Consider the following 22,700-nt stretch of genomic DNA (forward strand, 5'->3'; position numbering starts at 1 on the left):
AATCTAATTACACTATTGAATATGTAATTAGTAACTAGTAATTAATTACTTTTCCAGAGTAACTTACCCAACACTGGATCTAGAATAGGTGGTTTCATACGTAAATATATATTTTCTTTTTTAAACCAATGTTTAGAAGGCTAGCTATAAACATGTTCACACCAAGAAAAATAACAACAACTATAAAGAATATTAATTAAGAATAAAGAAAAAATAATACAATATCGTTGTGATCACGTGCTTGCAAATTTATAATGTGAAATCACAACGCAAGCTTAGAATAAACATAACTTTATTGACTGTTCGTGTGAATTCTAATATAGTTACAGTTATTCTTAGTGTGAACGGGCTTTAATTCAATTACAGCGCCCCTAGAGGTGACACTGAGAACCTCGCAACCTATTTGGAATTTCGTCCGACACATTTGGAAATCGAGCTCGCATAGTCGGAAGCATTTACATTCACGTACTTGCGTGGAGTATGTTGTGGACTTTGCACACATATAAGCACGCAGCAGAACTTACTTTTGCAAAGAAGCCTTTGAAGAACTTTCTGTCCTGGAATGGAGGGTTGGTATGTGGGGTATGGGATGGGAGGAAAACGCAGGAGAGGGTTACAAATGAACTCAGACACAACGTCCTGTGAGTGTGTATGAGGGTGTTCTCTGGTCTCAGGTGTTTCAATGGTTAAAAGTGATGGGGGGGGGGGGGGTTGGGGGGAATCACAACTCTAGCTCACCAATCAGATTCACAACATGTGCAGTTTGTTGTTGTGTCATTGTGTGTGTTGATGTTATTGGTGCTGTTAATGTTCTAGCTGTATTACTCCACTATGTGAGTTAAATTCATATTGTATTCTTAAAGGAACAGTTAACCAAAAACATTCTCCCATCATTACAACGCCCTTAATCAAGTTTAACTTCACCGATTTTCAACCCGCTTTGTATTGATACACAATAAATCAGGTTGAAAGTCAGCAAAGTTGCACAACAAAGTAAACAAGTTTGGAACAACATTGAGCGTAAAAGAGAATTTTCATTTGTGGCTGAACTGTCTCTTTAAACCAGTGGTTCTCGATTCCAGTCCCGTGGACTCACAGCACTACACAATTTCTGTCTTTCTTCAGTTCATGGATCTCTTCTAATGGTCTGAATCAGATGTGTGTGCAGTGCTGTGGGTCACAGTAGCAGCATCGAGAAGAACCGCTTCATGTCATCATATGTTAGTGAAGAAAGCAGGAGTTGGTTAGCGTTGGTTCTGACGACATCACATGACTTCCTAAAGTGAGTCACGAGAAGCCCCCACACACATCCAGCGGCTGACAGAGGGTGTGTGTGAAGGCTTCAGATACATCTAGGCCACATTCACACTGCACATGTGCAGTTATCACTCTTCTTCAAAGTGCCACACATGAGATTTCATTATTTTATCAATCGGGAATTGACCGGATTGTAGAAACATCTCTAGTTCCTTAAGTTCATTTAACACAAAATAGGTTGGCAATACGTTTCTTGTTTACACCTTTCAGATGCCAAAGGTTGCTGTGGTCATTACCATGGCAACCATCTTGACAGGTGGGGAAGTGACTCCTGTATCCCATACACATATAGAAGGATGTGTATGTGACTCAAAGTTATGCGGTGTGGATGTGGCCATAATAACATAAACCTAAAGCTCATTTCCTCTCATCTACAGCCCGTGATCCAAGGTTCAGCTCTCAGTTCTTGAAATCACGGTCCAGCGTCATAACATCAGACACTGAACCCACATCTTCAGTTAAGGCTGTTTTGAGTTTCACCGAGAGAAGTTAGAGGTTAGCATGACTGTAACGTGCCCACACGTGTAAGTATTCGGCCGTACGAGGAAAGCAGCGCTCATTGGGTTAGAAACAAAGGTTTAGGGGTCAGAGTTGACTGAGACGCTCTTATTGGCTCGTGTGAACAAACCTGCTCAAAAGAAGAGAACATCATAATGCATTTACATCAGCACATATGCAAACAGTGAGATGAGCGCTGGGGATAAAAAACGTCACTGACACTGCAAGAACCGAGCAGGAGGAAGAGAACAGGAAGTGAGACGGCACACAGACACAAATACAGGAAGTGAAAGAGGAAATAAACAAGGATAAAGAAATATGGGGTAATTCAGCTGAAAATGGAATAATATATTGTATTTGCCTAGAAGAGATTTTTTTTCATTTAGAGGAACTGTGTTTAATAAAACATTTTTCCAAGTAGATTCAAATAATTTGAAATTTAAAAAACAGTAAATTAAATTAAATATTAAAGTGATAGTTCACCCAAAAATGAAAATTCTGTCATCATTTACTCACCCTCTTGTCATTTCAAACCTGTATGACTTCTTTCTGCGGCAGAACACAAAATAATATATTTTGAAAAATGTTATTGACCGAACAGCGATGGCATCCATTCACTTGCATTGGTTTTGTGTCCATACAAAAGTAGTCAATGAGTGACATCGCTCTTCGGTTACCAACATTCTTCAAAATATCTTCTTTTGTGTTCTGCGGAAGTAAAAGGTTCGAAATGACATGAGGGTGAGTAAATGTTGACAGAATTTTCTTTAAATTAGAATACAGTAAATAAAGTACATTATATATTTAGATGTATATATATTTAATGATATATATACAACTTTCGGAATAAGAAATAGACTTTAAACAACATCTCAACATACTTTTCGTTTTTTTATTTTGGCCTTTTTCATGTTATAGCCAATATGCAGATGTCTTAAAAAAAAACCGGCAGACATATTTGAACTAAAGGACTGAATTACAAATATTTGTGCACAATGTGTGTTTATTATACTTATTAATTTATGCTTACTGTTCCTGTAAATTTGCATTGTGTTTAAACATGCGGTAGTAATACATACGGTATATATTTAAATGATATGCCCATAACCTAATTAATATTCATGAGCTAATCCATCATGACATCACATGTCTGTATGACCCTTAAATATCAATCCTGTCTGTTTTTAAAGGGGTGCTGCAACGGTGTTTCATGCATTCTGACTTCTTTACAATGTTAAACGCGCTGTCTTCTCATGCTTAACATGGTCAACTTGTCAAAAAACGAGTTGGGCGTATTACATAGTATTTCTGTGCTCGATACACTCCCCCAGCGATCCTACAGGTTTCGGAAAGTTTTTTTCGAACATACAAAACTGTTTCTTAACAATTTATCTTAGTCCCTTATTGGACAATTCTCCCGGAAAAGTACACGGCACGCCCACGCGGCAGCAAGGAGAAGGAGCATGCGCAGAGCGAGAGCAGGAGAAGGAGCATGCGCAGACATCACTTTCACTTGTGTGCAGGAGAGAGAGAGAGAGAGAGAGAGAGCATACGTTTGCGAAGTTCAGGTGTTTGTTTGTTCATGGCATTTGGGTGATGAATGTTATATAAACGGTGGATATAACGCTGGATTTGGAGATCGTTTGAAACTGATATATGGAGCCGTCCCAGCGCTAAAAGATGCCGGACATGAACCGCATGCGGTGAGTGAAACTGATGTCTGTGTTTTGTTGGCAATGGGTGCGCACGTGCTTTAGTTCAGCCTACCCCTCCCCCCCGTATGCTTTCGGACAAAATCGTACAGCTGTATCTATCTTTTATAAATGTGATCAAACTAAATACTCTTCGGAGATACGAAGTATGCAATACTACACTATAGGTACTCAAGATTGATATGAGATTGGCAGAAACCGCGTCTGTTAGGGCCGCTTTAAAACCAACAATCTTCTCAAACAGAATATTTCAAATCAGTCTCCCATTTGGATAGCAAGCAGCTCACTACAGCTCAAAACTGAGATTCTGGATATACATTTGTAATTCTTCACCAAATACACAGACAAACACCACAGACAGCCCTTTTGCACTTGCAGGTGAGTCACATTTATCATTGCGGTTCAATGCGACACTCGGATGACGTTACGTGCAGCTAGCAAACTAATGATGAACAACAACCACAAGCGTATGACATCAATAAAGATGAACCTCTGCAGACACGCTTGGACTTCCTGTACACGAGCGAGAGGAAATCTCATTACAAGATCGCTCCCATCACGACACATACACACAGTCAAGTCACTTCTCATCCTGAAGCCAGTTCATTATGTGCTCGGGTTTACAGAGATATTAATACAATCAGTCCTGGACATAATAAGATTAGAGAGAGGGTTACAGTAGTGTTACAGGACCGTGAGATTTCATGTATCTGGCATGTGTGAACTACGAGTCTGTCCTTCTTTCTACAGTGAGAAATGAGTGTGTTCTTGTCTGTGACTGACTCTGTGGTTAAATCGTAAGTGGGCCTACAGCCACATCCTCAATTAAACCGCAGCGGACGCCTTAAAGTCACCATCATCCTGATGCCCGAAGCAGCTCACCCTCACGGAAGCTCAGAAAAGAACTCGGGCGGAGGCGTGAGATGCCCTGTCAATGTGGAATACGGACATCGCAGTGGATTTCCTTTTCCCTGAAGAATGGAATGTCTTCCGTCTGACCCGCCGAGACAGGAAACCCACGCCTGCCCGGGTGCTTACGTGCTGGGATTGAAGATGTGTAGATCGAGCCCTCGTCTTAGAACATTTGCACCCTTCTTCTTCAACAAATTGTTACACATTTTTGGGAGAACTAATGTCTTTTTTTGTAGGAAGGTATTCTAGTAAGTCTGTTTCACGCCAATAAAGCGATTTATGGCCATACAGGTTCTTAACTAACACACGAGAGCCCGAGTATGATTACCGGAAGGAGAAAAGAACAGCAGGAGAAGACAAGCACACTTTAAATAGTTCTCTCGCTGTCCACTCCACGCTGTGTGCAGGGCGTGAACAAGAGATGTGACGTCAGAACAGAAGAAGGAAGTCAGAAGGGTGACACCTACCGTCTTCAGTCTCTTGACGGCTTCTTCGCAGATGTGCATGCCACGAGACTCTTCCACCTCCACGTGCCCCAGATACTGCACAGAGACAGACACATAGAGGTTTAGTTTTTTGACACTGTTGGAATGTTGAGATTAACTGTTTCCTGTTCAAACAGGAAGTGGTCAAGCAGTCCTATCCGCTACTGTTGGAGCTACCGGACTAGTGGCGGCTGACACTCAGTGTGCAGAAACGGTGATGCCCCCCCCTCCTCGACCGCGACACTCATCTCTTACAGAAGACATCAGCGTGTCTCACCCTGAAGCCACATGGGAGCGCTGAGGTCAGGCCAGGAGACGGCAGCTATTGTGCTGAGAGGAAGTCCTTCCCTTTCCTTTAGTAAAACATACTGAACTCAGACCTCCTGAGCCATTGTCAGCGAGTGACGTGTGCAGCGGCACATACGAGCCGGGCCTGTGTAACGTCTCATATGCACACCTGCTTATTTGATTTGTCATAATTTACTGACATGTTGTTCTCAATACAATAATTAAAGGGATCATATGACACAGCTGAAACAAATATTATCGTTGGTTTTAGATGTAATGTAATGTGTAAACACGATTTAAGGTTCAAAAACGCTGTATTTTCCACATACCGTGCATGTTTGTATCTCCTCTTTGCTCCGCCTCTCTGAAACATGCAGAGTTTTTACAAAGCTCATGGCTCTGAAAAGCGAGGTGTGCTATGATTGGCCAGTTCACCAGTGTGTAGTGATTGGTGGAATACTGCAAGCGTGTGACGGAAATGTAACGCCTCTTACCATATTCGGAACATCAGGTTCCAAAGCAATTGTACTGACAGGCCACCTTACATTTGGGCGGTCTTAGTCAAATCATACCACGAACTGATGTAGATTTGTGGGGGTGTGGTTACACGAGGTGTTTCAGGCAGGTCTGGGTGAGCATTCGCTTTTAGATAGAATGCATCTTTTGTTCCCACACTTTAAGTTTAGCTGTGTACTGTGCATATTCATTTGTATTTATAAACACATACACATACATATCAAGGAAATATTTAAATGTATTTATTTACATTTAAAGAGATTTTAAATTATTTATAAAATTGTATTTTTTAATATTTTTCTTAAATGTGTAAATGTTTGTAAATACAAAATTAGTGTGCAGAGTGCACAGACATATACTATGTAAATACATTTTTTTATTCTGAATGCGATTGATCACGATTAATCTTTCGACATCCCTACTGCACAAATAATATCAACATTTTCAAGCACTCATTTAACACAGTGGGGTTTAGCCTTTTGATGTACGGCAAATACTAGATGAGTTTTTTGTCCCTACACTCCTCATTTTCATTTGTTTTAATTCACCTTATTACCATCCTCTATTCATCCTATTACATATAACCACGCAAATCACTTTTAATTGTCTAGTAGTGTGATGCACATGCCGCAAAAACCCTCCAGAGCCAACGAGAATTTCTTTTAAAGTGACTGTTGACTGAATGAAATCATAAAAAATTAGAAGCTTGGAGGGAGTTTTGTTCAGAATATTGTGGAAGAATCCGACGTTCTTCCGAAGAGATGGCGAATGAGGTTTGAAGGTCTAGTCCTCATCCGATGGGTTTATAACCTGGACCTGAACCAGTTATTGAGCATGAATGAGAAAACCGTCTGTCTATAAACACGGGAGCAGCAGTTTTCCGTTCTCTGGAGAAAAAAAACGAGCTATAATTTAGCAGAGAAATGGGCATAGTTATTCATAGAGTCATTTTTAGCAGTCGGCTGCATACGGTAGTTCTGAACTCCCTACATGTTCACAAGCGTGTCTTCAGCTTACAGCATAACCTTTATATGAACCAAATGATTCAGATCTGATAGATAAACTCAAACCTCAATTAGTCTGGTTTATTAAATAATGTTCTGAGGATCGCGATAAGACTTTCCGTTCCGGTGGAAGTTGCTATCGCTGATATTTACTCTGCCCACTAACACTGTTACTCATACAAACTGGCTTGACTTTGGTTATTCTATCATGTACAGACAAGATGGGTGTCACTCCTGTAAGATGTTGTTTGAACAGGACAAAGTTACGATTGTTAGTAACCAAAAATACAGTTGTCATATATATCAGTGGTTCTCAAACTGGGGGCCCAAGATGGATCCGGGGGGGGCACAGATTTGTGGCATTTTATGAAATATAGACATTTATCATAGATTTTATGCAATCAAACACCAGAAATATAAGACCACAAACCAAAAGTATTGATGTTCCAGCATTGTATAACAGAATATGTTTTTGATTTAATAAAAATTATAAGTTTAAGACTACGTTTTTATTTGGGGGGGACCACTTAATGCAGCTTATAGACTTGTGGGAGTTTCTTTTAGACGAGTGAGTTACAAAACTACACTCAAGTCTTAATGTACATGCCTAGTGCACATTTGGACATTAAAGAACTTTTTCTTTTTAAATAAAACAAGCTTTGAATAAGAACTCGGTCTTAGTTCCCAGGCCTCAAGAAGAGAAGGTTTGTTGTTTGTCCTCACACAGCTTTTATGCACCAAACACACCAAATTCACTGGCTGTCACACTCCTCACCAGCACCTCAACTACTCAAAAGAACCATGAAATACACACAGACTCACTGCTGAGTGCACACACAAGCTGTATGGAGTGTATTTAAGATCTGCAGGTGGACAAAGTGGAACTCAGAGGATGAGGGGAATCTGGAAAACACACACACTAAAGACTTATTCACACCAAGAACGATAACTACATAAAAAGGACAATAACATTATATTTATGGAATTCTAGACAGACGAGCTAAGTGTTAAAGGGTAAGTTCATCCCAAAATCAAATTTGTGTGATTTTTTACTCGCCCACATGATGTTAAACATGTTTAAAGACCTCCTGGCGTATTCGGAGCACAAACAAAGATATTTAGGTGACATCCGAGAGATTTCCAGTCCTCCTTATTGACATAATGGTTATAGTTGTTGTCAAGGTCCAGAAAAGTACTAAATTGGTCCGTCTGCTCACAGTGGCACAATTGATTTTTTTTGAAGCGACAAGAATGCTTTATGTGGGAAAAACATACCAAAATAACGACTTGAATCGATATATTCTCCTCTGTCTTGTCAGTCCATGGTGCGCGTTCACGAGAGCACTTCGACGCATGCGCAATTGGTGGGGGCAGACGCCGGCGTTCTGACTGACAACCCGGAAGCGCAACTCTGTGTTTACAAGCTTACGCACGCTGTATATAAGCTGATCTTCGCAAAATGTCTGATGATTTCGATATTGAGGAAGACTTGCACTTTTTTGACCAACCGAATGCGCATGCGTCGAAGTGCTCTCGTGAACGCGCACCATAGACACCAATTTAAGGATGTCTTTCGTACTTTTCTGGACCTTGACAACAACTATAACCATTATGTCTATGAGGGGGCCTGGAAATCTCTCGGATGTCACCTCACTATCTTCATTTGTGCTCCGAAGACGCCGGGAGGTCTCAAAACATGTTTAACATCATGTGGGCGAGTAAAAAAAAAATCACACAAATTTGATTTTGGGATGAACTTACCCTTTAAGAGACGAATGTTCAAACACAACACAGTAGCTGCAGACGGATCGCTCGGACAAGAAAACAAATCCCTCAAAGCATCTGAAAATGACAGACAGCTGCAGGTTTGAGTTCATTACCTTGACGGCAAAGCTGCACTTGCCCCCGCGCACAGCCTCCTCATCCGTCTGCCATTGGTGCGGCCGGCTGGACTCCGGCACGTACACGTCTTTCTTCCGGCGAAAACTCTGCCGTAGCTTATTCATCGCTTCGATTCCTCCTGCACACAGACAGACGGAGAGATGGACGGGTTTATATTTGACAACGTTTGACACATAATATTACTCTCTGAATAACAGACAAAAATAAACAAGAACCAAGCTGTGTTTACCTCTTAATGAAGACACACACACACAGATGCACACAAACTGCTTTTTACTCGTTCAGTCAAAGCTATCAATCTCAAAATAATTTCTTTAAATACTTTTGTTCTTTTGGAACTGCATTGTTTCATGTGTACTTTTGCAAGCCTTCACAACAAAGTTGTAGCTCTTTCAAAAAATGATCATCACATTTTAAAACACTTACAATTTTTATTAGAAAGAACAAAGTACATATTTTATTCCCAAATTGCTGCACTATAAAGTAAATGCACACAGAGACACGCACAGTCAGTCAGACACGTGATGTCATGCAGCATTAAGTCACATCAGAGCGTCTGTGCAGCGTTCACCTGCAGACCCAGACACACACGCACGCGCACACACACACACACACACACGCACACACAAGAGAGGTTTCATCAAAGGCAGAACATTCTCCAAAGAGAGAAACTGAGAGCAAGAGGCTGACGCTTCCGTCAGTGTTTTCCTTTCAACCTGACATCAGCTCAGATTTCAACAGCATAACGTGAAGCTCATTTGAATGAGTCAGCACACTCACAGCCGGTGTGAAACTGCTTGTCTTGAAAGGAGGAAAACACAATACAACATTAGCATTAAAACCTGTGCCAGTCCCAGCTTGTGTGTGTAACACATTTAAGACACGCAGACATTCCCACAGAGAGTGAAACAAACATCTGATGCACACAGGTGGTGTATTTATCAGAGTAAATTTCTCTTTTAGGTGGTCTGCCATCTGTACTTACAGAGAAGAACAGCAAAAACTACTTAAAAGTGTCCAAACTGCAATAACATAGCAGTAGAAATGAAAACAGGCCATGTCCGATTCGCAAACCGCCACGGATTCATGTGACGTCACTACATATAGTCCACGCCTACTAGGGCTGTCGCGATAAACCGACGATAAATATCAGGTGATTTATGCACAGCTTTTGAGTGAAGTACGGGAAAATGCTGCTGCATCCGAAAGCCAGAGGGCGCTCTCGTGCAGAAACTCCAAATACGCACTGCAGAAGAAGACCATAACACCTTCTAGAATTTAGGAAATGCCTATGGACATCTTTTTATCACTGTTACTCAAGCCTCATCAGGTATTTTCATGATAATAAAGTATATTTATAATGATCATGTTTGACGGGTGTTGCTTTTTCAAATCCACATTATAAGCGACTCAAACTCGCACTGCTTTTAGATCGAGCAGCATTTCCTACTAGGGCTGTCACGATTATGAAATTTGGCTGACGATTAATTGTCTAATAAATCATTGCGATTATGGTGATTAATTGTCTGTTTTAGAGCTTTGACTTTTAATTCTCATACATTTTTTATTCAGCTTTGAAACGACCATATTGTTCTGAATATAAAGACTATGTTCTTTTTCTTGGAAATACATCGGAAAAAATTGGGTCATCATACTTAAGGTTTAGGCTTTTACCTGTCAATAATACAACCGCCAAATACTTGTAAATTAAGTAAATTGATCAGGCGTGATTTGAAGCCGCCATTAAAATGCTATCAGTCATAGAAAAGCTTCTAATCTTCTAATTTTTATCACTTGCAAGACTACAATAAAAGTTTACTTCTATGTTAATGAGATTTTGGTAGACTGGTTTTCACACTGAAATAATATTAAATTGTACTGCAGGTTATTTTTATGGTATATGCTTTAGTTTTTTTTAAAGTGATTGTGTTGTGGTGGTACATTTTAGAAGTATTACGATGCTTTATTTACAATATATACAATAAAATATGCAGATGCACTACAGCTCCCCATAGTGTCTTCTATAGAGATGTGCAATAATTGCGATGATCTGAAACCATCTCGATGAGGTCAAACAATCGCGATGAGACGATTATTTAATAATCGTGACAGCCCTATTTCCTACTGATCCCAGAGCTGTGCTTCACAGACAAGCTACGCATTAAAAAATATATCGACACATTGCATATCTCAGCCAGCTTGATTTCAATAGGATTTAGTGGTATCGCGATAAATTATCGTGCAGCCCTACCGCCTACGTTTTGCTAGGACTGCCCGCAAAAACTTCACTCTTCTCCCCGTAACACTGTAACTCGTGAGCCTCATTTGCGGTACACCAATCACAGCAGACTAGACCATCTGACCAATCAGATGAGAGTAGTAAGGTAAGAAAAACTGCCTATTATAACAAAATAATAGTGTTTTTACACCTTGTATGTACGTAAACTTGTTGTTGGACACTCCATAAACCAAAATAGGACCTTAAACATCAAGGAATGTTTACTCTTTAATAAGCAGAAGAGATAATTGAGTGCTGTGTATTACATATGCGAATGAAAGAGAGATCAAAAGACTGAACTGTTGCCAATGAGTTCATCTACTGTCAGAGGATGAGAGAAGAAAACAGCACCGAGACTGACTGTATTCAGGTCAGATGGTTGGAGCATCGCTGAGAATTAAAGGACTCCAGGTCACATTTCATCTCCTGAGTCCTGAGACATCATTCTCTCTCTCATGGCCCGCCCACTCTGTTTCAAACTTTTATTTTAGCACTGGAGGTCATCATAATGTTATTAATATATCACGTGAGCCGCAGTGTCTTCTCTTCTGTCTTTACTGGTCACTGAAAAACAACCGTTGTCTGTCTCTCTTCCTGTCTGTGTGGGAGAGTGAGACTGCTGGCATCAGTGAGTGAGTGTGTGGGAATGAGAGTCATGTGAGGGGGATTAGGTGCACTTTAAGCACCAGACACTTTCACACATCAACTTGCTAAACTGCCGTCAAATTGCTGGATCATTTTATCTGGCTTTCTGTTTAATGTGTATTGCGTTTAGGTTAGGTACCATCTAATAATCTGATATCATTTGCTGGAAAAGACCTTTGATCAGCTAGAGCAGAAAAACAAAGCCATGGACAGTCTGAGAAACATGCAGGATGTGATTATGTGTGACTGAATGTGTAATGTTGGTCATACATTTGCAAGCTAATACAACAATATTTTTTGCTTAGACCTCTAACTTCCATCCAAAGTTTACACCAGGACTGGGCAAAATTCATCATAATTCATAATTCAAAATGTTAAACTTAATTAAGAAACAGTAGAAACTCAAGCTAAACACAACTTTTTCAAAAATGTGTTACATTGTGTAATCTGGTCCATTCCAGTTCAAGAGTGCAAATTTGTATTGAACTGGCTACACCCCACAGGAAGTTTAATTGGAATGACAGGAAGTGAAATGTACCAAATTAAAATTAAAATTCAATTTAAAAATGAGTTAAAAAAGTAACACATTAAATAACTGCTAATATCAGTCTCTCATGTTGTCTAGTTAAATTTAGCATACATCCATAACAGCAATATCTACTCATCTGTGATGTTCACAAAAACATCAGAAATGCAAAGAATGACTGACAGGGCGAATGCTGATTCTGATGTTGAGCCTCAGTCGATTAATGAGGCCATTAGCGCTCTAGAAAGAGTTGAAACATCAAGTGTTGAGTGCTGGCCAGATAGAAGCCGTTCACCGTCTCAGTCATGCAGCTAACAGAAAGATGAAAACAAGAGGCGTGAGAGAAGAGAGAGCAGAAGAAACTGTGAGGTTTAGAGAAGCTCTTTAAATCATCGCTCTAGGAATGAACAACACTTACTAATTCCTGCAAAGGGAACCTGGAGGGGAGATAGACTAAAGACCTTTTAGAAAGTGAGAGAGAGAACAAGCAAGAGTCAGAGATAACGTATGACATGGCACAATGCGTAAAAATAAAGATTAAATATAAAGCATCCTGAAAGGCCCTTTAACATCCTTCTGTCACACAAAAGCAGGGTTTTCCTGCATAGAAAAACTGGAGGCGGCCGCCTCCGTCAAATTTCGTGCCGCCTCAGACTCTCGCCAAAATTATGGCTTGTGTCTTCACAAAAAAACACTGCGTGTATTCAACAGACTGTCGTTTGTAACTGCAGTTGCGCCATTACGTTGTTTCGTTATCAGCAGTGAGGCGCTGAAGAGTCGCAGTACAAGATCTATATTAGGAGCTTTATTCACTGTGTTTCGCGGCTGTTCAGGTGAATATTGTTTGTTTTGCATCCTAGTACGTTCAATTTCTTAAAAGGTTTCTTAAATTAACGCGACGTACATCATTGTAATGTTTTAAGTTGTGCAGATGGTTACTGGAATAAGCGTTTTACTAGCGTGTGCGTCAGTATGAATGAACACACATTGCGATCAGAATGACTCATTTGAACAGATTCGTTTAAACTGTCGAAACTTTTCAGTCACTAGTGAATGTAAAAGGTCAGTGAATCATTTAAAGCTCAGTAAACCACAAGAGAATGCAGGATGTGAATGAGCTTTGCTCATTTAGTAAGACTGGTTAATTTTGTTGGCTAATGTGGGCTGAAAAGTAAGTTGCATAAAAAGCTTTATTTGATTCAAAACATTTCTGTTTGGTTGAATCCAAGTAATATATTATATAACTTAATAATTGTCATTTTCATCTCATTTTTAGAACGTTTAATATGTAAAGTGTTTGGTTAAGCCACTTAAAGGTACAGTAGGCCTACACGTGCGTGTGTGTGTGTGTGTGTACAAGATCAGGTTTAGGGCTGTGTATTGGCAAGTGCCTCCCGATACGATACATATCACGATAGATGGGTCACGATACAATATATTGCTATGTATTTCGATACGATACACATTTGCGATATATTGCAATACTTTAAATAGAAAATGTAAAAAGTAGAGCTAGAAATACAACATGCTGTGCACCACCGGGGGTTTTCTGTAAGGATAAGTGTAAAAACATCTCTTACAGCTCTGAGAGCTCCAAGCGTTCTTAAAAATTCTTTTTAAAAAAATTATCACTATCGAGAAAAAAAAATTGCGATAGTTACTAGAGGTCGATCGATATGCGTTTTTCAGGGCCGATGTCGATATCGATTATTACAGGTCAAGTAGACCGATAACCGATATTTTTAACACGAATATAGTAACACCATGGTAAACAGTAAGGAAATAAACAAACAATAGTTCAATCAACATATTTAATACAGATTATTGCCGTTTTGTTGTGCCATTGTTTGGGGCTTGCGCGGATCATGTGAAATAGAGCACTCTGTGCAAGGATGTGATCACATAGCAAGCTGATGCAGGAGAAACTGTACCTGTCTTTGCTACATAGTATATAATCCGAAAATATAAATATTATTGGATCATTTAAAAGTAGACACCTCAAGCTTTCTTTAGACATATGTGACCCTGGACAACAAAACCAGTCTTATGGGTCAATTTTTCGAAATTTAGATTTTTGCTGAATAAATAAACTTTCTATAGATATATGAGTTGTTAGAATAGGACAATATCTGGCTGAGATACAACCGTTTAAAACTCTGGAATCTGAGAGCGCAAAAAAATCAAAATATTGAGAAAATTGCCTTGAAGTTGATAATCAGGGGAACTGTGGCAGACCATCCACTCACAAAAATAAAGTTTTTATATATTTAAGGTAGGAAATTTACAAAATATCTTCATGGAACATGACCTTTACTTAATATCCTAATGATTTTTGGCATAAAAGAAAAATCGATAATTTTGACCCACACAATGTATTTTTGTCTTTTAATAAAAATGTTCCCGTGCTACTTAAGACTGGTTTTGTGATCCAGGGTCACATATGCTTTACGTTTCTATGATGAGTATTCGCAGAGTTTTAAATCTGTTTTAATGACGCGTTTCAGAAACATGCACGCGGAGAGAGACGGCTGAAAGAACAGCCTGTATATTGTCATTGTTTTACAAAAGCAAAAAATTATGTAGATAATGAGTACACACAAACAAAAGTAGACCAATCAGTTTCGAATCATGTATTAGTCTTATTTGTATGACCAAAATGACTGGTGTATTTAAGTCTTTCTCCGCAGTAATAAAAAAAGATGTGGCTGCGCGTTAAGACAAAGGAAAAACACTTATTACACAGATCTGAAGACACTCACTGAAGACAACAGACTGTGCATACATGAATACGCGCCAAGACGGGCATTATAACGTGTGTGTCTGAACATTTATGTGTAATAAATTGCGAAAATAACTCAATCTGACACTTGTTGTTGCGAGCAGTTTGAGTGGCGGCTGTGTCCCGTGTGCGCGTGCATTGCCTGAATGCACTGACTGAAGATCGTCTTTTGAGAGCACGCGAAGACATGGTGCTTTAAAATGGTTTGTATTTGTGATTGGCATGACTTAAAATAATGTGCAAATGCCTATTCCGTCAACCGATGCGCGATCACTGAAGCAGCTCGAACTAGCAAACGCTTTCAGTGCGACTAATTCCAATCATTCAAATGCCTTCAGCCTCTCGTGTTGATTGGCCGTTCTTGTGACTCCCAACAAATCAGATGAGCGGTGGGCGGGCATTACTTCTAGGCAACAGACTAGAGTGCCGTGTAGTGATGGGAATTATGATTCATTTGAGTGATTCGTTCTTTTTCAGTTCGTTCCCCAAAATGATTCGTTCAGTGATTTGTTCAGTGACCATTTCTATAATACGCCAGCAGGTGGCGAAAAAGAGTTGTGTTATGTCAACGAACGTACAGTATTAATGGACGTATAAACTGATTACAGGCTTTATTAAAATGTGTGTCTCTGATCTACTCATTAAATAAATAAAATAAGTCTAAATAAGTTGTTCAGATGACCAACGCACAAGGTTTTTCTGCATAATTAAAAAGTTAATTGTTTGGTAATTTACACATTCATAAATCTGGGATTATGTTAAACGTGAAGTTTATGTATTTTAAATAAACAAGCGTGCAAAGTAGCCTACCTGTAACTGCGCTTTGCATCCGTTTTCTGCTGATTGCTGAACGAGACTCACATGCTAAATGACCGACCTACAGTGTACACTCTCGTTCATTTCGTTCATGAACGACATGTACCAGTTCGTTCAATTCGTTCACGAACGAGATCGCTCTCTCTCGTTCAGACTCAACAGCGACCTGGTCAGTGTGGGCGTATTCGTTCAGTGATAGATCTAACCAATGACATGTCCCTTCACAGCCGGAACTGGAATGCTATTTGCTGACGTGACGCGAATGAGAGCCAACAAATACTTTTTTGTTTTACAGTTTTTAGAGAAGTGCATGACATGAATTAAACGCAATGAAGTCATTTTATTTTAAAGAACAATAAATGATATAAAATGCACACAAAACACCTGTGCTTGCAGTACAATAACTGAGTAAACAGGGCTTGACATTTTCCATGCAATAAAAATGACAATGTTAATGTGTCTTTGTTACATTTAACCATCAGCTTGCATTATTTTATTATTTTCTTAAGGATCTTTACATTGTGTCCGTTTCTGTACTTGTTGAACAAGAGACCTCATCTTTCATTCACGAGTGAGAAGTAACAGCTCGTTCATGTCGTTCACGAATGAGAATCAGCGGGTCCTTTCGTTCACTCACGAATGAGATGAACGAGATGACTGGTCGTTCATGAATGAGAATCAGCAGGTCCTTTGACTCCTTTCGTTCGTGTACGAATGAGATCTCTCTCGTTCAGACTCAAACACAGGCTCGTTCGTTCAGTGAAGGGTGTATTCGTTCAGCACATTCAACCAATAATATGCTCTGTCAAAGCTCACACTCGAACGCCATTGGCTCGTGCTTTAGACACACTTTTAAGCCAAGACGCTCTGTGCTGGAGTGAGAGATTTCAGTGAACGAGAAATATGAGTCATTGCCTTTTGTGAACTAGAACGATTCGTTCACTTGAAAGATTTGTTCAAAAAGAACGATTCGTTCACGAACGTAACATCACTTGTCAGGCCTCGGGCCTGAATTCCTGCCTGTTTTGTTTATTCGTTATGTATGGTCTGTGTCGAGCACATGGAAGAGTTACCGCTCACCATGCGCTCGGTCTGTGTATGCCCCGCCCCCTTGTTTTCCCCACTTTCTCCTCTCGCACCGGTTTCTCCTTTCCCTCATTACAGCTCACCTGCTCTCACTCCCCTGCTAATTATCTCCTTACTTAAACCTCCTTGGTTCTGCCATAGGTCGTCAGATCGTTAGATTGTCTAGCTACCGTGACCTCTTGTCTTGGGATATAACTCGTATCTTGGATGTATACTCGTATCTTGGATTTATACTCTTGTCTTGGAATACCTCTGGTTTAGACTGTCTTTGGGGATTACTAACTTTCCAGTTTGCACATTTTCCTTGTCCAATCTCCAGCGCTGTTAGAATCCTGCACGGTGCTTCTATGTCCCTACAGCTGCCCGGACGACCTCGCCTACGTGGCTCTTTTTGAGTGGGTTGTCTCGCCAGATCTCTACTTCCAGTTCCAGCGTCGAGCTACAGGGGATCCTGCTGATCGTCATTCCGCCTGTCGCCCGTGGCCACGGATTCTCTGCCTTCTCCGTTGGATCAGGCTGGTGGTTGATCGGGGAATTATTTCAATCTCTCACTCTGGTGGCATTTCTCATGCCGCCTTCGGAAACTCTCTCTCACGGACAGTCGAGAGGCAGGGCGATCTTTTGCTCATGGGACTCTTACTCTTGTGGATTACTCACACCGCCTTCTGAATCTCTCCCTCACGGACGCTTGTGGGACTGGACAATATTATTCTCAGCGGATTTCACTCTTGGGGATTATTACACACAAACTGAGATCATCCTCACACCTCTCACCTTGCGAGTCTGAACTCCTCGAGATCACCTTATCTTGTTTTTGCGGCCGAGTGCTCGAGCCTCCATATTAAGACTTTCAGGGTTTGTGCCGTCTGTGAGACTGCTTGCATTGTTGTGTTTTTTGTCTGATTCTGGTCTCTGTGATCTCCGATTGAACTTATTAAAAGAAATCTGTCTCCCGCATCTGACTCCGGTGTCTGTCGTAACAGAACGATCTGACCAAGATGGAGGCAGCGGGAACCGATCCCCTCCGCACCGCCCTCACCCAGCAGGGGGTGTTGTTAGGGCAACAATCACAACAGCTCCACGCCACAGCACGGGAAGTCTCATCCCTTAACAACCAGATAGCTGGGCTATCTACCCGTTTAGAACAACTCCAAACCGGGCAACTCGGACGAACTCCAGATCGCCATGAACCTGAACCTCATGCCAACAACCCTCCCGTCTATGATGGGGACCCTAAGTCTTGTCAAGCTTTTCTTTCTCAGTGTGCTTTAGTCTTCGCCCTTCAGCCCCGCCGTTATGCCGCAGAAGAGACCAAGGTGGCATACGTCCTCACTCTGCTCTCTGGCCGAGCCAGGGCTGCTCTACTGTCCCGGTTGACACAGAGAGGAGGGTCGGTAACGGACTATGCCATTCGCTTGAGAACCTTAGCGGCAGCTTGTGACTGGAACAATAGTGCCTTGCGTGCCCGCTTTCTGGAGGGTCTCAACTCAGCCATTGCCGACGAATTATCCGCTCTAGATCTGCCAGCCGACCTCGAGTCTCTCATCAACCTTACCCTATGCATCGAGAGCCGTCTCAGTCGGTGACAGCAACGTCGACTACCTCTCACCACCTGGCATCCCCAACCGTCTCCAGCCTCTGCCGATACGTCGGCTCCTACTCGCGAGCCCATGCAGTTGGGTCGCCTTCGCCTCACACCACAACAGAAGCAGCAACGCCTGAGTCAAGGGCTATGCCTGTACTGTGGGAAACCAGGCCACTTTGCTCTTCACTGCCCTTTAAAAGCCACAGCCCACCAGTAAAATGGAGAGTCCTGGTGGGCGCTATTCCCTGTTCAACCTCTCCTACCGGACACACACAGCTACCCATCAAGCTGGTCTTCCAGGGGGTGTCTCACACTGGCCATGCTCTGCTCGATTCGGGAGCAGAGGGTAACTTTATCGACGCTGCCACAGCCCGGGATTGGGGTATTCCTACCATACCCCTCGACAAGCAGATGGAGGCGCAGTCGTTCACGGGCAGCCCTCTCACTACCATCACCCATGTCACCCCCTGTGTAAGTCTTTTCTCTTCTGGGAACCATTGTGAGAGGATTGTGCTGTACGTGCTGGATTCCCCTTTGAACCAGTTAGTGCTGGGGCATCCTTGGCTCGTACAGCACAATCCCCACATGGATTGGGCTAATAATTCTGTGTTAGCCTGGAGCCAGTCTTGTCATGTGTCTTGTTTGGGTCCTGCCTCCTCTCCTGACTCTCTGTCTTGTGTCCCGCAGGCTCAACCCGCCGACCTTTCCGGCGGAGTACCACAATCTTGGGACGGTGTTCTGCAGGTCCCGGGCTACCTCTCTTCCTCCGCATCGCTCCTACGATTGTGCCATAGACCTCCTCCCAGGCACTTCTCCGCCTAAGGGCCGCCTTTACTCCCTGTCCGAACCAGAGCGAGAGGCTATGGACAAGTATATTCAAGAATCTCTCCATGCTGGACTCATCCGTCACTCCTCCTCCCCGGCCGGTGAGGGTTTCTTCTTCGTGCAGAAGAGGGACGGCTCCCTGCGCCCTTGTATTGATTACCGAGGTTTGAACGACATCACTGTTAAGAACAGATATCCCTTACCCCTCATGTCGTCTGCCTTTGAACTATTGCAGGGAGCCCGGGTCTTCACCAAATTAGAACTCAGCAACGCCTACCATCTTGTCCGCATCCGTGAGGGGGATGAGTGGAAGACCGCCTTTAACACGCCCACGGGACATTTTGAATATCGGGTTCTTCCTTTTGGTCTAACCAACGCCCCGGAGGTCTTCCAGGGCCTGATCAATAGCGTTCTGGGTGACATGATCAACAAGTTTGTCTTCGTGTATCTGGATGATATCCTAATATTTTCCCCCTCTCTCCAGGTGCACACCCAGCACGTTAGACGGGTCCTCCAACGTCTCCTCGAGAATCAACTGTTTGTCAAGGCGGAGAAGTGCGAATTCCATGCCGAGTCAGTTACGTTCCTTGGCCACATCATCTCTGCTAAAGGTATCAAGGCGGATCCCGCCAAGATTAAGGCTGTCGCCGAATGGACCATCCCCGACTCCCGTAAAGCATTACAACGCTTCCTGGGTTTCGCGAATTTCTATTGTCGATTCATCAGAAACTTCGGCCAAGTGGCCAGACCGCTCACTGCGTTGACCTCCACCAAGGTACCATTCAGGTGGAACCAGGACGCTCAGGTAGCCTTTGACATGCTCAAGTCCCGTTTGTCTCTGCACCTGTTCTGTCTATTCCAGATCCTGCACTCCAATTCATTGTTGAGGTCGACGCGTCTGATGTCGGGGTAGGCGCAGTCTTATCTCAGCGATCCCCAGGTGACCGGAAGGTGCACCCCTGCGCTTTCTTCTCTCACCGCCTTAGCCCCGCAGAGCGTAACTACGACATTGGCAACCGAGAGCTGTTAGCGGTGAGACTGGCCTTGGGGGAATGGCGCCACTGGTTGGAGGGAGCAGCGCGACCCTTCTTGGTCTGGACGGACCATAAGAACTTGGAATATATCCGTTCAGCCAAGAGGTTGAGCTCGCGACAGGCCCGTTGGGCACTCTTCTTTGGCCGTTTTAACTTCACCCTCTCATACCGGCCGGGATCTAAGAACATCAAACCCGATGCCTTGTCTCGCCTGTTCGAGGTCACTGAGAGGGAGTCCACTTTTGACGCCATCCTCCCGGAAGGGTTGGTGATCGGGGCACTCTCTTTGGGGCATCGAACGATGAGTGATCGAGGCCGGTCGAGGGGTGCAAGTGCCCGCAGAGTGTCCAAGGGGTCTGTTGTCGGTGCCGGCCGCGCTGCGTACTGAAGTCCTCCGGTGGGGCCATTCATCCAGACAAGTCTGCCATCCAGGAAGACGGGGAACGTTGACCGCCATCAGTCAATGCTTCTGGTGGCCATCCATGGCCAAGGATGTCAGTCAGTTCGTGTCGGCCTGCTCCATATGTGCTCAGTGCAAGCCACGCAATAGCCTGCCCGCTGGTCTGCTTCATCCCTTGCCCAACCCTACCCGCCCTTGGTCCCATATTGCTCTTGATTTTGTTACTGGGCTCCCTCGGTCTAATGGCAATTCCGTGGTCCTCACGGTGGTTGATCGCTTCTCCAGAGCGGTCCATTTTATTCCCCTCCCCAAACTCCCTTCCGCCAAGGAGACTGCACAACTGATGGTGGATCACGTCTTCCGTCTCCATGGTTTCCCGGTCGACGTCGTTTCCGATAGGGGTCCTCAGTTCTCCGCCAGGTTTTGGAAGGAATTCTGCAGACAGATCGGGGCCTCTGCAAGTCTGTCTTCAGGTTTTCACCCCCAGACCAACGGGCAATGCGAGCGGGTCAACCAGGATCTTGGTAGAATGCTCCGCTGTCTGACATCCAGCAACCCCAATTCCTGGTGCTCTCAGCTCTCGTGGGTAGAATATGCCCACAACTCCCACCCCTCAGCCGCGTCAGGTATGTCACCATTTGAATGCTCCATGGGTTATAACACCCCTTTGTTTCCCTCACAGGAACTCGACGCTGCGGTCCCATCTGCTCTGGCCTTCGTCCAGCGTTGCCGACGCACCTGGAGGAGGGCTAGAGGGGTCCTGGCCCGGATTGAGAGATGGACCAAGGCAGCGGCTGACCCCCACCGATCCACTCCTCTCCTACCCATGTTTGTGGTCAACGAGTATGGCTATCCACCAAGGACCTACCCCTCCGAGTACCTTCTCGCCATACCGAATCACAAAGGTGGTTAATCCAGTGGCCGTCAAGCTCAAGTTCCCTCCTCACCTTGGTCGGGTTCACCCTGTTTTTCATGTCTCCAGGGTCAAGCCTGTGTTCTCTTCCACTCTTCAACCCCAGAGCAACCGGCCCACCCCCCCCTCAACTGGTGGATGGCTCTCCGGCCTACAGGGTTAGGAGATTACTGGACGTTCGCCGACGCGGCAGAGGATTTCAGTACCTAGTGGACTGGGAAGGCTATGGCATTGAGGAGAGAAGTTGGGTACCTTCCCAGGACATTTTGGACCAATCCCTGATCGTGGACCTCTTCCGACGTCGAGGTGAGCCCCCTTCTAGAACGCCCGGTGGTGCCGCTGGGGGGGTACTGTCAGGTCTCGGGCCTGAATTCCTGCCTGTTTTGTTTATTCGTTATGTATGGTCTGTGTCGAGCACATGGAAGAGTTACCGCTCACCATGCGCTCGGTCTGTGTATGCCCCGCCCGCTTGTTTTCCCCACTTTCTCCTCTCGCACCGGTTTCTTCTTTCCCTCATTACAGCTCACCTGCTCTCACTCCCCTGCTAATTATCCCCTTACTTAAACCTCCTTGGTTCTGCTGTAGGTCGTCAGATCGTTAGATTGTCTAGCTACCGTGACCTCTTGTCTTGGATGTATACTTGTATCTTGGAGTTATAATCTTGTCTTGGAATACCCCTGGTCTAAACTGTTTTTAGGGATTACTAAATTCCCAGTTTGCACATTTTCCTTGTCCAGGCTCCAGCGCTGTTAGAATCCTGCACGGTGCTTCTATGTCCCTACAGCTGCCCGGACGACCTCGCCTACGTGGCTCTTTTTGAGTGGGTTGTCTCGCCAGATCTCTACTTCCAGTTCCAGCGTCGAGCTACAGGGGATCCTGCTGATCGTCATTCCGCCTGTCGCCCGTGGCCGCGGATTCTCTGCCTTCTCCATTGGATCAGGCTGGTGGTTGATCGGGGAATTATTTCACTCTCTCACTCTGGTGGCATTTCTCACACCGCCTTCGGAAACTCTCTCTCACAGACGGTCGAGAGGCAGGGCGATCTTTTGCTCATGGGACTCTTACTCTTGTGGATTACTCACACCGCCTTTTGAATCTCTCCCTCACGGACGTAGGAGAGGCTGGACAACCATTTGCCCCGACGGTCGCTTACACAGGGGAATTATTCACACCGCCTTC

At 43.5% G+C, this 22,700-nt stretch overlaps 1 protein-coding gene across 2 annotated transcripts in view; it reads right to left on the bottom strand.

Annotated features, from left to right (window-relative positions):
- The window catches only part of numb (NUMB endocytic adaptor protein), a 53,555-nt gene that overhangs the window by 6,661 nt on the left and 24,194 nt on the right, over positions 1-22,700 (bottom strand). Inside the window, exons 2-4 of one of the 2 annotated variants that reach the window (XM_057344737.1) lie at positions 8,613-8,752; positions 4,907-4,981; positions 525-557 (exon numbers count right to left, since the gene is read on the bottom strand). In XM_057344737.1, the coding sequence (XP_057200720.1) occupies positions 525-557; positions 4,907-4,981; positions 8,613-8,738 (234 nt within the window). In that variant the 5' untranslated portion in view covers positions 8,739-8,752. The remainder of the gene's footprint in view (positions 1-524; positions 558-4,906; positions 4,982-8,612; positions 8,753-22,700) is intronic. The other variant, XM_057344738.1, reaches the window with a different exon arrangement.

Source organism: Triplophysa rosa, linkage group LG10, assembly GCF_024868665.1.
Source record: "Triplophysa rosa linkage group LG10, Trosa_1v2, whole genome shotgun sequence".
NCBI lineage: Eukaryota > Metazoa > Chordata > Actinopteri > Cypriniformes > Nemacheilidae > Triplophysa > Triplophysa rosa.